The following is a 16463-nucleotide window of genomic DNA, read 5'->3' on the forward strand; positions in this document are numbered from 1 at the left end:
CCCTCCTTCGATCTATCCTTTCCCTCATTTTTCTCAGTTCTGTGGCATATGTAGTGCATTCTTACCTGCATTCTATGCATTTCTTCTATGTATTCTTCTAGATCTTTCCTCCTGATCTCAAACCCTCTTGCAAGTACATTTCCTAGCACTCATTTTTTACACCTTGATCTCAGGAAAGCAGTTTTAATATATTTCAAAACATTACTAACAGTTTCCTAACAAAGAATAAATAAAATTAGTAGAATTAATCATTTCCATACTTTGGGTTTGTGTGTGTGTGTGTGTGTGTGCACATTCTAGTGATGGTACTTGAACTCAAGACATTGGCATGGCCCTGTGTTTTTGTGTTCAAAATTAGTATACTACCACTTGAGTCACAGCTCCACAACTAGCATTTTTTTGATTAATTGGAGATGAAAATCTTATGGACTTTCTTGCCTGGGATGGCTTTGTGCCATGATCCTCAGATCTCAGTCACCTGAGGGATTAAGAATTAGGATTTGGAGGTAGAATAAATAGCCAAACAATTCTAGGCAAAAAAAGGAATGCTGATATAATCTCAATCACAAGACTCAAGCTCAACTATGAGCTAGAGTAAAAAAAAAAACTTGGTACTGGCAGAAAAATAATCCCAAAAATGAATAGAACAGACTAGAAGACCTAGAAATAAAACCATATATTTGATATGGTTTGATTTGGAGTCAAAGTATAAACTGGAAAAATGATAGCTTCAATAATTGATTTTGAGCAAACTGGGCATCCATATGCAGGAAACTACAAATCGATCCCTGTTTGTGACCATGTACAAATATCAACACATAGAAGATCAAAGACCTCAACACTAGACCTGAAATTTTGAAATTACTACAAGAGAGAGTAGGAGAAATACTAGAACTCATTGACATAGGCAGAACATTTTAGGATAGAGTTCCAAAGGCATACCAGATATGAGAGAAACTTGACAAATGGGATTGAATCAGACTAAAAAGTTTCTGCACAGCAAAGGACATTGTTACTAAACTAGAAAGATAGCCAACAGTCTATGAGGCGATCTTTACCACCAGTATATCAGACAAAGCCTAATATCCAAACTATACAATGAACTTAAGAAACTACCCCCACCCAAAACTAATAGATCAAGTAGTTAATGGGCAAAGAGCTAAGGAAAGATGACTTAGAAGATGATGTAAGAATGTTAAAGGAACACATAAGGAAATGCTCATCATCCCTGGCCATAGAGGAAATGAAAAATACAACCAACTCATAGATTCCATCTCACTCCAGTAAGATTGGCCAGCATTGTGAATTCAAATAACAAGTGTTGGCCGGGATGTGAAGGAAAAGGAATCTTATTGCACTGTTGGTGGGATTGTAAACTGACACAACGACTCTGGAACAGTCTGGAGGTTCCTCAAAAAATGAAACATAGATCTTCCTTGAAACCAAGCCATACCACTCCCCCGCATCTACTCTGCACCTCACAAGCCAGGCTATCATATAACACTTGCACATATTCAAAATAGCCAAGTTGTGGAAAGAGCGGAGATGCACTACAATAGAGGAACAGCTAAAGATGTGGTACTATTCACAAAGGAATTGTCCATAATCATTAGAAAAAATAAAATTATGTCATTTGCCTGGAAATGGATGGACCTAGAATAAATCATGTTGTGTGGTATGCCAAGCTCAGAGAGAGAAGTAGCACATGTTTTATTTCATGTGAGGAGTCTATATCTAAAATATAGGTCTCTAGGCATGTACACAAAGTGAGAATAAAGGAGGATATTCTTAAAAGAGGAACAGAAAGACACAATGCCTGTGTACATATTTCTTACTATAAACACATATTTTTATTGTAAAGATACTGTACAGAGGGATTACAGTTACATGAGCAAGATAATGAGCTCATTTCTTATCCAGCATTGTTACCCCCTTCTTTGTTTTTCCCCTACCATCCCTTTCCTCCCTACCTCCCCAACACCTCCCACCCCTCCAGCTCTGTTTTAAAGTTCATTTTCAACAAACTGTTTTGTACATCTCGTGTTACAATGGTCATCCTGTACCCTTATTTCTGACCATAGAAAATAACATTTATCTGGTGCTGGCAAAACTGGTTAACTACATGTAGAAAATTAAGCTAGATCCTTATATATCACCCTGCACCAGAATCAACTCCAAATGGATCAAAGACCTTGAACTCAAAGCAGACACTCTGAAAACATTACAGGATGGAATAGGAGAAACCCTGGGTCTCCTTGGCTCAGGCCGAAATTTTCTGAATAGAGACCCGGAAACACAACAAATCAAAGAAAGGCTGGACAAATGGGATTGCATAAGGTTGCAGAGCTTCTGCAGGGCAAATGACATAGCTAGCAAGATCAATAGAAAGCCCACGGATTGGGAGAAGATCTTTACTAGCCATACAACGGACAAGGGTCTCATATCTAAAATATACTTGGAACTCAAAAAATTAAACCCCCCAACAACAAATCCTCAAAGAAACAACTGCCCAATAAGTAAGTGGGCGAAAGACTTAAAGAGAAGCTTCTCTGAAGAAGAAAGACGGATGGCCAATAGACACATGAAGAAATGTTCAACATCCCTAGAAATAAAAGAAATGCAAATCAAAACAACATTGAGATATCACCTCACTCCAGTTAGAACAGCAAAAATCAAGAACTCTAACAACAACAGATGCTGGAGGGGATGTGGACAGAAAGGAACCTTACTTCATGGTTGGTGGGAATGTAAACTTGTTAAACCACTTTGGAAAGCAGTATGGAGGTTCCTCAAAAGACTTCACATAGAACTCCCCTATGACCCAGCAATCCCACTTTTGGGCATTTACCCTAATGTTTACAAAAAAGACCACACTAAAGCTACCAGCACAACTATGTTTATTGCAGCATTATTTACCATAGCTAAGATATTGAAGCAACCCAGATGCCCCTCAGTAGATGAATGGATCAAGAAAATGTGGTATATATACACAATGGAATTCTATGCCTCCATCAGAAAGAATGACATTTCCCCATTTGTTAGGAAATGGAAAGGCTTGGAAAAAATTATATTAAGTGAAGTAAGCCAGGCCCAAAGAAACATAGGTCCCATGGTTTCCCTTATTTGCAATATCTAGTATAGGTATGAGTCAAGCGGAAAAAGACAGATAATGTGATGTTAGGAAAACGAACCCTCAAATATGTATTTTAATGTTTTTGTTTCTTTCATGCATGTGTTTCTAACGCATTTATAAGATTATTTCTTTGTTGCTTTGTATGTCCCTCCCCCACAGTGTAACCCCTGCTTTCACTATATTTGATGTCAGTATAACATGTGGAGGAGACGGGGACAAACAAGTCGTTAAGGATTCAGGTGGACCTGTTGCAACAATGAGAAGTACAAAATGTCATGTCAAAACCAGCTTTACAATGTCGGTGGGGGGGGTATGATTGGGTGGGGGGGGAGAGGGGAGGCTGGGAAGGCAGGTGAAGGGTAAACAAAGGAGGAGGCTGCAATGCTTGGTAAGAAATGTATGCATTATCCTGCCCATGTAATTGTAACCCCTCTGTACAGTATGTTCTCAAATAAAATAAAATAAAATTTAAAAAAAAAGAAAATAACATTTATCAAAAGTAACTCAAAACAATGGAAAGAAGATATATTTTCTTTATTATTGGTTTTGTTTTCTTGTTTGTTTGTTAGTTCATATGTCTTGGGAGGGTAAGGAGAGTCCCAGAAATGTAGGCACAAAAGGTGAACAAGGCAGCAATGGTACTCATGGACACTATGTTCAAAATGAACTATAAAACTTGTGGATGGGCCTTTATGGATAAAGCTTTGGAGAAACTAGGAAATCATGGAACATTCCTCAGTATAATAAAGTCTATATATAACAAACCTACAGCCAGCATTATACTAAATGGTGAAAAGTGAAAACTATTTCCTCAAAAGGTTATGGCAAGCTGGTCTGCTCTCTCTACTCCTCTTCATAATAGAAGACTGAGAGGATTAACATTGTGAAAATGGCAATATGCCATGATCTATCTAAAATTCAATGTGATACCCATCAAAATCCCAAAAACATTTTTCAATCAACAAGAAGCAGCAATCCAAAAACTCATGTGGAATAATAGAAAACCTGAAGAGCTAAAGCAATTCTTAGCAGGAAGAACACTGCTGGAGGAATATCAATACCAAACTTCAAACACTATTATAAAGCTGTATATACAAATACAGCTTGGTACTGGCACATGAACAGGTTTGTAGAACAATGGAATAGAATTGAAGGAACTCACAGACCCATAGCCACTTAATCTTTGGTAAGGTAGCCAAAAACAAAGGATGGAAGAATGACAGTCTCTTCAACAAATGGTGCTGTCAGAATAGGCTATACATGTGTAGAAACATGAAAACTGAATTTAAGTCCTTATATATCACTCTGAACCAGAATCCACTCCAAATGGATCAAAGACCTTGAGGTTCCAACCCCAGTACTACCAATCTGACCAGCTTCACAGTATATTTGTGTGTTTCATGCCACTTCACCTATTGCAATGGTTGGTTAGAGTCCTGTTTTTTCATTGTTTCACATGTCTTCCAATCTTCAGCTTACTTTATAATAACTTCCTCTGACTTTGAACATGCATACTCAAATTTTTCAGCCTATGGTCTCCTCTGCACATTGTCAAAATTTGTCTTAGGAAAGGGAGAATTTCATCCTGTTCTCCTCTACCTCTTATTCCGAATCCTCCTTCGCACTTTCTCCCTCCTCCTTCTCTCAAGGACAATATTTTGAGAAAGTTAAATTGTAAAGTTCTTTTAAAATTACATGATTGGGGGAAGGTGGCTTATTGGTAGAGTTCTTCCCTTGCATTCATGAGGCCCAGGGTTCAATTCCTCAGCACCACATAAGCAAAAAGAAAAAAAGCCAGAAGTGGCACTGTGGGGCAAGTGGTAGAGCTCTAGCCTTGAGCTGAAGAGCTGAGGGACAGCGCCCAGTCCCAGAGTACAGACCCCAAGACTGGACCAAAAAATAAATAAAATAAAATAAAATTACATGATTGTATTATTTTTGTTAGTTGTGGGGCTTGAACACTTGGCCTGGACACTGTCCTTATGCTCTTCAGGTCTTCAGCTCAAGGCAAGCACTCTAACACTTCCTGTTTTCTGGTTGATTGGAGATAAGAGTATCCTGGACTTTCCTGCCTGGACTTCCTTTGAATAGTGAACCTCTAATCTCAGCCTCCTGAGTAGCTTGGATTATATACCTGAGCCACATGCGCCCAGCTCCATGATTGTATTTTTTACTGCTGTGTTTGGAAGTGGGTCTTGAACTCAGGGTCTGGGTGTTGTCCCTCAATTAGTACTGTACCAGTTGAGCATCAGCTCCAATTCTATTGCCTTTAATATAGTAGGGTTATCTGTAAAAAGAAATGAGGAACATGTATATGCCTGCAGAGTATGTGGAGATGATTTGATGGTAGAAGACAATTTTATGACTATTTTCAAAATGTATAATGCACAGAAGCAACAGATGTAATAGAATATTTCATAAATATATTGAAACATTCTTGTATCTACTTAGATCTTTTATTCAATCTCAAGAATTCTTCCTGGAAAAAAATACCTGTGTTTTCTTCATGAAGTTCTTATGCATTGAAACTTTTCTTACTTTCTCTCCTTTCCTTTCCACCTTCTTTCCCTTCCCTTCCCTTCCCTTCCCTTCCCTTCTTTTCCCTTCCCTTCCCTTCCCTTCCCTTCCCTTTCCTTCTCTTCCCTTTCCTTTCTTTTTTTTTTGTTGTGGGGCTTGAACTCTGGGCCTGGGCACTGTCCCTCAGCTCTTCAGCTCAAGGCACACACTCTACCACTTGAGCCACAGAGCCACCTCTGGATTTCCGCTGATTTATTGGAGATAAGAGTCTCAAGGGCTTTCCTGCACATGCTGACTTTGAACCACAATCCTCAGATCTCAGCTTCCTGAGGAGCAAGGATTGCATGTTTGAGTAACTAGCACATATAAGGAAAAGAAATCTTAACCCAAGTAATGTATTTTCCTCTTTTTGTGTTGTAATATTGTTTTGCATCTGATTTGCTTTATCAAGAAATTATTTCAGTTGTTTGTTGCTGTGTAAGATCATGAACAACTTGTGATATTTCATACAATTTCCAGCTTCTGATATTTTCTTGCCAAAGAATTAATGAAGTTTGTTATTTTTTTTAAAAGTTCATATTCCCAGATTGGTAGAAACAACTTACAATCAAATTTAAGTGAGTTTTAAAGCTATCAGTTAGGTGGACTATTTCTGCAGATGGGGGAAAGTGACCATGGTTGACAGTTATGTCATTCCATCATTATGATCATTATAATTGTGTGTGCAAGCTAAAATTCCTGTTCCTTCATTTGTTTCCTGAAGAGTATATCATAAAGTCATCTCTTGATTAGATTTGGTGAACTGGAGAGACTTGTATAATTCTTGACATAAGCAGGCTGACATGTGATCAGAAGTGAGGCCTGGAGAATTCTCCTGGAGAGACAGTTGGGTCAGGTAAGAGCACCAGCCGCTCACCCTGGCTTTTTCCACAAGGTGGAGAATCACAGGATTATGTGCTCAAAACCCTAGGACAGCCTCACTGAACCAGAGAATGTCTCATTGATCCTTCCAACTTCTCTGATGACCCAGGAGTTAAGAATGATTAGACACATTTCCTGTATTAAAACAAGTCCTTCTTAGAGATTCTTGTCTGGCTTTTGTTTTACTGTGTGAATCAGAAAGGATAACCTTGTGTGAGAAGAGACATGGTCATGTTTGTGCTTCTGGGACAGAGGAGGAGAAAAAGGACAAAGATTCAAAGGAGCCTTCACATTTCAATGAAAAACTTCGAAAGTGTTCATAGCTGTGCTACACCTGAGAAGCTCTATCATAGATGGAAGCACCAGGAGGAGCAGCTGGGCAGCCCAGCCTCTCACTTCTGCTTCCCTGGGAGGTTTTTGTTATGGCTTGTAGCACTGTGGGAGGGTAACTACTATCCTGTTGACAGTAATAAGTGGCAAAATCCTCAGGCTGCAGGCTGCTGATGGTGAGAGTGAACTCTGTCCCAGATTGACTCCCACTGAACCTTGATGGAATTCCAAAGAATAAACTATTTGCATTATAGATCAGAAGCTTTGGAGCATTGCCTGGTTTCTGCTGATACCACTGTAAATCATTGCTAATGGCCTGACTGGAATGGCAAGTGTAGGAGACACTGTCTCCTGGAGATGCAGACAGGAAGGATGGAGACTGGGTCATCTGGATGTCACATCTGAAACCTGGCATTGGAAATAGAAACACAAATGTCCACACTGTTATTCATGTTATAGGAGGCCTTTCCTGAAGACCTAGGCAGCACTGAACACACAGGATGGGATGAGTGCTGTCCTTCTTTACCTGGGAGCCAGAGCAGCAGGAGCCCCAGGAGCTGAGCAGGAGTCATCATGTCCATGCTGTGTGCTGACTGGGACTGACTGCTGCATAGGGTGTGAGCAGCCTATTATGAAGTCATTGTGGCAGTAGGCAGTGCTCTGAGCATATGCAAATGAGAAAAGCTGGGTAAAACTGGGAATAGCTATAGGACCAGCTCAACCCAGGAAATCCTCATATTTCCACGGTGCCCAGATATGTTAGTTTAGCCCAGAGAAAGTGTTTCAAGCATACAGCAGAGCTGTGATGAACCTACTGTCCTTTGAATAGATCTTTTGGTGCATTCAGGGATGATGACCATTTCTCTTTAGTTTTTCAATCTTTATATTATGACACATGAAAGGGAGAACAGTAAAGCAATAATTGAGTGCTTCATATTTAGAACATGCAGAGAAGTGAAGATATGGAAAGAACAGAATTTGTGGATATTTTTCTGGTTTAATATCTCTATGCATTTAGTATCTCATTGACATAGAAAGAGATATATAAGCTGTTAAATTTTCAAGTTATTCATACTTTAGGCTTTTCTAATACACACATATATACAAAGTAAGATGTGATTCTTCCCCAGAGCAGCTATTAAGGCTGAGTCCAACTCTTCCTTACTGACTTTATTGCATAAAGGAAAATTTTACTACATAGGAAAAAATTCAAAGCAAGAGAAAACAACTATATCAGGGGTTTTAGTCAGCATGTCCTGTGGTTAGATGGCTAGAGGGCTGAAGCAAAAGCATGTTGCTACCAGAATGTCCAAAATTTCTTAAATTTTTGTGATTTGCCACATCACCACGTATAATTTTTTTAATTTTTATTTATTTTTTATTGTGAAAATACTGTACAGAGGGGTCACAATTACATGGACAAGACAATGAGTACACTTCCCATCAATCATTGTAGCCTCCTCCCTTGTTTCCCCTTCCCATTCCTTCCCATCCTCCCTGCCCCACCCAATCCTCCCCGCACCCTCCTCCCAAAGTAGTAAAGTTCGTTTTCGACATAACTTGTACTTCTCATTGTTGCAAAGGCTCCAGCTGTATCCTTATTTAAACGACTTGTTTTTCCCCTTCCCCTCCACAAATTATACTGACATCAAATACAGTGAAAGCAGGGGTTATACTGTGGGGGAGGGACATACAAAGCAACAAAGAAATAATCTTATAAATAAAGCACCATATTTATATTATAACAATGAAAGCCGATGATCAGAAACAGTTTATTTTGTTCATTTTGTTCTTAGTTCATAACATATTTTTTACTAAGTCCCCATGTGCTGTATTTTTAAATTGATCCTTTTAAATATTGGTCCTTTTTATAAAAATTAGAACTAAGTGATACTCAAAGTTATTGTGACAATCTGTGTCATAACACAGAATGACACAGGTTGACTCTTACCAAGCTTTTTTGTAGTTTTTATTTGTGTATGTGTGTGTGTGTGTGTTGTGTATGTGTTGATACTTAAGCTTGAACTTAGGGCTTCTCACACTTGGCTTATTTGCTCAAGCCACTTGAGCCACAGAGCCACTTCCAGCTTTTTGCTGATTAATTGGAAATAAGAGTCCTATGGACCTTGCTACCTGGGCTGGCTTCAAACTTCTATCCTCAGTTCTCATCCTCCTGAGTAGCTAGGATTATATCAGTGAGTTACTAGTGCCAGCTTCTTGTTAACCTTTTAAACACCAACTTTTAATGCTTAGCTGGGTGCCAGTGGTTCATGCGAGTAATCCTAGCTACTAAGGAGGCTGAGATCTGAGAATCGTGGTTCAAAGCTAGACCTGGCAGGAAAGTCCGTGGAACTCTTATCTCCAATAAGCTACTAAGAAAAAGCTAGAAGTAATACTGTACCTCAAGTGGAGAGTACAAGCCTTGAGCAAAAAAAAAACTCAGGGTTAGCATCCAGGCCCAGAGTTCAAGCCCCAGCCTGGTAAAAACAAACAAACAAAATAGGAAAACAAAAAACAAAAAAACATCCTAATGCATTTAATCTAGAATCACATGGCCTGAGAGCTTTGAACCCCAAAGTTGGAAGCAACCTGTAGGAATGAGTCCCCACCCTAAGCTAAAAATGACCTTTAATGCCAGAAAATTTAAGCAGATAAAGTTTTAAATCAACATTTAAAAGCTATTGATTTTTTTTTCTGTCAGTCATGGGGCTTGAATTCATGGCCCAGGCACTGTCCCTGAATCCTTTTGCTCAAGGCTAGCACTCTATCACATTGAGCCAAAGTACCACTTCTAGTTTTCTGGTTATTAATTGGAGATAAGAGTTTCATGGACTTTCCTGCCTAGGCTGGCCTCAAACCGTGATCCTCAGATTTCAACCTCCTGAGTAGCTAGGATTACTGATGTGAGTCATCAGTACCTGACCAGCTGCTGACTTTTAAGAATTTACTTTTGTGGAGGTGGGAAGGAAGAGAGGGTAGGGGGAAAACCAAGGAGGAGGCAACAATGCTCAATAGGAAATGCACTCATTACATTGCTCTACCACTAAGCCACATTCCCAGCCTACAAAAGTAGATTCTTTTTCTTTGTATATTTTTTAATTGTAGAAATGCTGTACAGAGGGGTTGGTTACAAGATTAAGGTAATGAGTACAATTTTTACTTGAACTTACAGTTTCATATTATCCAAGAACTACAGTACATTCATATATCCATTGCCCTCTGATCATTCCACATCAAATTCAGAAGAAAATCACTTACTTTCAAAATCCCTAGTCCTCATGTATCTCTTTTTTGTTACATGTCCAAATTTCTGCTACTACCTGGAGAATGGAGAGGCTCATCTGTACTTTTTACATACAGCTGGTCAGCACTGGGCAACTTCAAGGGTGAAGAAAAGATAGCTGTTTTAAAGATTTAGTAGCATTGTGTCTCATTTTAATTATCACTTTGTTTCTCAAATGATCTAGGTGTGAGGGTGGGAGGCACAGATATCTGGGTGAAATTCCTGAAGTGGTTGGGATAGAAGATAGGCCTTGTGGATGACATTGAAGGCAAATTTGTAATTATTTCAATGAGACTGCTAAATTTGGCAATTTGGGAAATGAGGGCTATTAATTTAATGCTAATGACTTTCACCTATTGTAATTTGGAATCGAGTTGAAGACAGGACCAAAACCAATGCCACACTGCCTCAGTGGTACTGTGTTTTGTTTCTGGTCCTGGGGAAGAGAAAAGGGTCAGATCTGAGAGGGGTTGAGATCTATGTAACCATTAAATGTATTTTCAACTGCTATTCACCCTTACTTCCTTACTTATGGTGTTTGTAGGGACTTGGTTCCAGACCTGATGTTTCTCTGAATAACATCCTAATGGCCAAATAAATTCTTAAGGGCTTTCCAGAGAAAGCCTTGAAATCCCAAAGGTGTTTGTAAATATCCATGGGCTGTATAATGTGTAAACAAATGATAGTTACAGAGGTCTCAGTTCTATCTGGATTTCAACTTCAAAGGTTTATAATCTATAGGGTTCAGGGTGGTGTCTGGCTAGTGGTCATGAAGGAAGGGAACATCTTGTACCCTTTCCCAAACCAAATTAATCCTTGATTTTAATATTCAGTGTATAGTTGTCAAAAAAAATCCAAACTCATTCTTCCATATTTTGATGAACACAAAGTCTGAACTTGAAAGTGCATTGCCAGACCAACTAAAGTAAAATCATGCTACCCTGCCTGAAAAACAAAAGCAGATGAGTAATGACTCATGTGACAGTGTAATTGTGTTGCAGACAGCAAGTTTTGAGTTTCAATCTCCATAGCACCAAAAATAAATTTATGCATTTTGTCAATCAATTTGGCAAATAGGCAACTTCCTATCATACCACACTCTGCACATAATTCCAGTTTCCAGTTTGTGTTTTTCAAAGATTTTATGCATTTAAAATAGTCTTGTTCTTTTTTAAGTAAAGTGATAACTCATCAGAAGAATTAATAGAGGGGAGGCAGCACACTGCATAATTCTTCCAATGTTACTCACTCGAAGGCTCACCATCTTTCAGTGCTATAGTTTTCTTTGCTGTTCCATAATAACTGGGCTACAATATTTTCTTAATTGGGAGTTGTTTATATTGTGCCATGTCTGTCATTTGTGATGATTCTAGTTATCACCATGAAATTCTGACTACCGATACCAGATCTGTTCACGTTAGCAAACATCTCTATACACTCTGCTTATCCTCGCCATTCACCATAATGCCTATGATGTTTGCTTGTTGTTTAGGTTTTTTTGTGTTTATTTCTTTGTTCTCATGTGTACTAGTAAGGAGATGACCCAGGCCCCAGCTTTGCTGTAGGCATTTCTAGGTATGAGTTTGTATCTCTTGTGCTTTGATGGGATCTGGCTATGAAGAATCCAGCCAGAATCTTGTTGCAGGGAGAATGTAAAGTTTTCCCTGGATTATCAGACAATGCTGGTATCTTGGTATTCAATATGTTTGTGCTCTCTTCAACCAGATATTTTGTTTCTCAGTGTCATCTTGAAGCAAGAGAGGAGACCTCTGCCTATACACCAAAATGAACACCATATCAGGAATGAGCGCCTTCAGAATTTTCTCAGTGCTGATGAGAGGAGAGTTGCATGCATACCTCATCTCCTCATCTTATGGAGAATAACCTGAAGATATTTTCCACATTTCCATGGGACATTGAAGTTCAGTCATCTTCAGCAACAGGAAGTGTTTAGCTTGTTGTATGGTCTTTACTGTCCATTTTTCCTTCCCTATGGTTCTTCCTCCCTTCACATTGCTTTCTAATCATTCTAAATTTGGCAAACCCTAGAACCTCTTGGGAGCTGTGGCTGTATACAGAAAGTATGACTGAGTTGTTTGTATAGAGAAAGCCTGATGCTAGTTGAAAACTGCTGGCTTGTGTGTTGGCTTAACCTTTTTATATCGGATTCAAAGTGTTAATCATTATACAGCTATCTTATACAAAAACAGAATGAGTATTTGCTATGTAGTGAGTTTAAACTCTACTATTTCTGATACAAGTATGGGCCAATGTTGAGACCAATTCAGTTTTTTTCCCTTCTCTATCCATCTATCTTTCTATCTATCTATCTATCTATCTATCCATCTATCATTGTATACCTATTAATACAAAAATGTATCAGACACAATTCAGAACTCAGTTGATAATATAGGGATATTATGGAAGCTCATTCTTTGGATGTGACACACTCAGAACTTTTGTTTATGTATCACCATATCTGCATGAAATGTGAGATCAAAGATCCTCTCTGCTATTTTCAAGCCTAGTTTTCTGTTAGGATTTTTAGTTTCTTTCTTTTTTTAAATTATTATTTTACTGTAAAGATGCTGTATATGAGTAAGGTAATGTGTACATTTTTTTGAAGATTGTCACCCCTTCCTTTTTTTTCCCTACTATTACTTCCCTCTCTCACCTCCCCTACTTCTCCCTCCCCGTCTTTCTTTTTAAACAGGGCCAACAGCCTTTGCTATTTGTGAGAGACTAGAAAATGGAATGGTCTGTATCCGATGAACTCAAAATTTGTTCCTCTAGTAAGGCTTGCTGCTTGTATACTTGGCCTTGTTCTTCCATTGTTTCCTTGCCATTTGTGCCTTGTCAGCCTTTTAAGGCTCTATCCTGAAACAAAAACTGATGTTGTCTTTGAACCACTTGACAAAAAATATCACACTTACTGTGCTTTGGGTACTAGTTTCTAAGACTCTGAGAAGCTGAGAAAAGTAGGTGTATTTGGAAATTTCTGTTGTAGTTTGCATTAGAAAGGGAAGTGCTCATTCTATTTTGGATCTCCCTAGGGAAACTGACTTTCTTGTTGTGGTCCTGAATATTGTAGGTGATTGTGTCTGCTTAATCATCTGTTTCGTTAAGCTTGTACTTAATTGGTTGGAGTTTGTTTTTTAAGAATCTTTTTATTTTTTGCTGCTAAGATAATTTGTTATTAACAATAATTTAGTGAGGGGCTAGGAAGGTGGCTCAGTGGTAGAGTGCTTGCCTTGCATTCATGAGGCCCTGGGGTTGATTCCCCAGCACCACATAAGCAAAAAAAAAAAAAAGTGGGGAATGGTGCTGTGACTCAAGTGGTAGAGCTCTAGCCTTGAGCTGAAGAGCTGAGGGACAGCACCCAGGCCCAGATTTCTGGCCCCACGACTGAAACCCAAGAAAATAAACAAAAAAAATAAAAACAAAAAAAAACATAATAATTTATTGAATTGTTTAGCCACTCCCAGATGAAAAACAGAAATAAAAATAAGTAACTGAGATGGTATTTTGAGATTAAGAAAGTAAACAAAAAAGTAAAAATTATAAAAACAAGTTATATCTGTATAAAAATTTGTTTTGGCCATATTAGGCTTGCAAATTTTCAAGTTTAATTATATAAACAAGTGACCTTTGCTTGTTTGAGGTTTTCTTAAATATTTTAGTTTATATGAATGTGTATATTTTTAGTAGTCTTCCATTACATCATTGTTTTTTCCTGTACCATATCTCAAGAGCAGATGCCTTCCATTGACAAAGAAATAACTTTTAGTTCTTCCCTGTATTTGTCAGGTGGTTTAAATTTTATAGGTAATCTAAAAGTGTCTGTTCAAAGTGAAGTTTTAAAAAAGATAATTTATTAATCATACATCTAATGGAAAAATATTTACCAATAAATGGAAATACTAAGGAAGTTGCCAGGTGTTATCTCAAGTACTCTTGGTTTTGTAAAATCTATTAAATGGCATTTATGTTTCTAGAGTCCATTCTGTTACTTTTCTCTTTCCTTTTTCTTTCTTCCTTCCTCATTCCTTTCCTTCCTTTCTTTCTGTTTTGTTTCTTTCTTTTTTGACATTATATTACTATGCCGTCCATGCTATCCTTGATCATGGAATTTTCTCTGTAAATATTCTACCTACAATATTAGAGTGACTCATGAAATAGTAAAAAGAAGCTGAGAGTAGCTGAGAGAAGGTGGTGAACATGAATACAGAAAGTATGATAGAAAGAGGACATGGCCTCTGTACGGTGAAGACAGACTATATTAATTCTGATAGAACTGAGAATCTAGATTCCAGAATGATATGAGTATAGGTATACCTGAATAACATGATGTCTCACATTTGTAAGGTCTCTGAACAAGTACAGTGGCCTTTTAATGTAAACTCAAGTTTCAAATTAATATAGGAATATCAGCCTACATACGGAAGGGAGATAGATTTTTGTCTATTCAGAGATTTTATTTTTGAAATGTATTTCCACCTACTAGTGTAAATAATTAATTATATTAATACCAATATGTTTTGAACTCTGGACGTTGTAAACAGATGTTCTATCATTTAAGTCGCATCTTCCATCCTATGTGTTTATGTTATTTTTCAGTTATTGTGTCTCACACAATTTCCCAGCCCAGTCTTAGGCTACACCCTCCTGTTATGCTTCTCCCATATATTAGAATCCAGGCATATGCCATCATGTCTTTTATGAAGAAATATATCTTGTGACCTTTCTGTGATGTCCTGAAACTCTGGTCCTCCTAATTTGTCCTCCACATAGCTGAGATTGTGATTGCAGGTAAGATCCGTCACACTGAGAGTAAGTATTTCATAAAATTCAGAACACTTTTCTTTGCAAGGGCCTTGCTCATCTAGAAAAAAAGTACAAACTATGAAATTCCTAAATGGTTCTTAGATAGGAAGGAAAACACCAAATGATCCATCTGATTTTGTTGTACACATGCACACACACATACACACACACACAAACACACCAGTTGTTGAATTTTTTTATAGTTTTTATAGTTTATACAAACAAATCTAGAGAGTGTTGGTTGAAGTGCTCAGTGGAAGACAAACACCTGAGACAGTGAATCTCAGTGAGCAGCTGTCTGAAGAATATTTTGTTTGAACAAGAGCACTGTGAGAAGAAACTCATTATTCTCCTGACCATAGCAATTGGCAGCATCTTCAGCCTCCACTGGATTTATGGTGAAATTGAAGTCTGTCTCAGACTCACTGCCACTGAATCAGTTTGGGATCCCACTTTCCCTGTTGGATCCTCCATAGCTCAGTGGTTTTGGAGGCTGTCCTGGTTTCTGTTGGTACCAATATCTGAAATTCTACAAAATTCGTTATCAGCATTCTCATTGGCTCTGCAGTTGATGATGGCCATGTCTTGAGGAGACAGGGCCAGAGATGCAGGAGTTTGAGTCAATACAATGTCTCCAGTGGAGCCTGGACTGGCAATCATATTTCAAGAATGGCCACAGATGTACTAAGACCATCCCAATGTAGGCATATAGCATTAGTGACAGCTTTAACTTTTCAGGGCAGACACTTTAATAACAGGAAATTGAGCAACAAAGTCTTGAATCAATCAGTTTGAGAACCCTGCAAATCAGAGAACAGCAATGGCCATGATGAGTGTGACTAAGCCTTTCCTCCCACCTTACCTGGAGCCCAGAGCAGAACAGCCACACCAAGGAAGCCTTGATCCCATCTCCAACATCCAGATTGAATGCTGTTTGTCAGGTCTCAGAAATTGCCTCCAAAGCATTATTTACCATAGCTAAGATATGGAACCAACCCAGAAATCCCTCACTAGATGAATGGATAAAGGAAATGTGGTATATATACACAATGGAATTCTATGCCTCTGTCAGAAACAATGACATTGCCCCATTTGTTAGGAAATGGAAAGACGTGGAAAAAATTATATTAAGTGAAGTAAGCCAGGCCCAAAGAAACATAGGTCCCATGGTTTCCCTTATCTGCAATAACTTGTATGTGTCTGAGTCAAGCAGAAAAGGTCAGATAAGTTGATGTTAGGTAAAATGAACCCTAAGATATGTATTGAGTTTTTTCTTTCATGTGATTGTTTCTAACATGTTTATAAGATGATTTCTTTTTTTCTCTGTATGTCCCTCCCCTACTATATAACCCCTGCTTTCACTGTAGTTGATGTTGGTATAATTTGATGTTGGAGGGGAAGGGAAAAAACAAATCTTTTAAATAGTGATACAGGTGGACCCATTGCAACAACGAG

The 16463-nt window shown here is 38.2% G+C and overlaps 1 gene segment (V, D, J or C); it reads right to left on the reverse strand.

Moving 5' to 3' along the window:
- Positions 1-6899: 6899 nt before the first annotated feature.
- LOC122116802 overlaps positions 6900-16463 on the reverse strand; it is a 438425-nt gene continuing 428861 nt past the window's right edge. The window contains 1 exon segment of the V gene segment in view: positions 6900-7116. Coding sequence covers positions 6900-7116 — 217 coding nt within the window.

Source organism: Dipodomys spectabilis, unplaced genomic scaffold, assembly GCF_019054845.1.
Source record: "Dipodomys spectabilis isolate Male_0828 unplaced genomic scaffold, ASM1905484v1 ptg000137l, whole genome shotgun sequence".
Taxonomy (NCBI): domain Eukaryota; kingdom Metazoa; phylum Chordata; class Mammalia; order Rodentia; family Heteromyidae; genus Dipodomys; species Dipodomys spectabilis.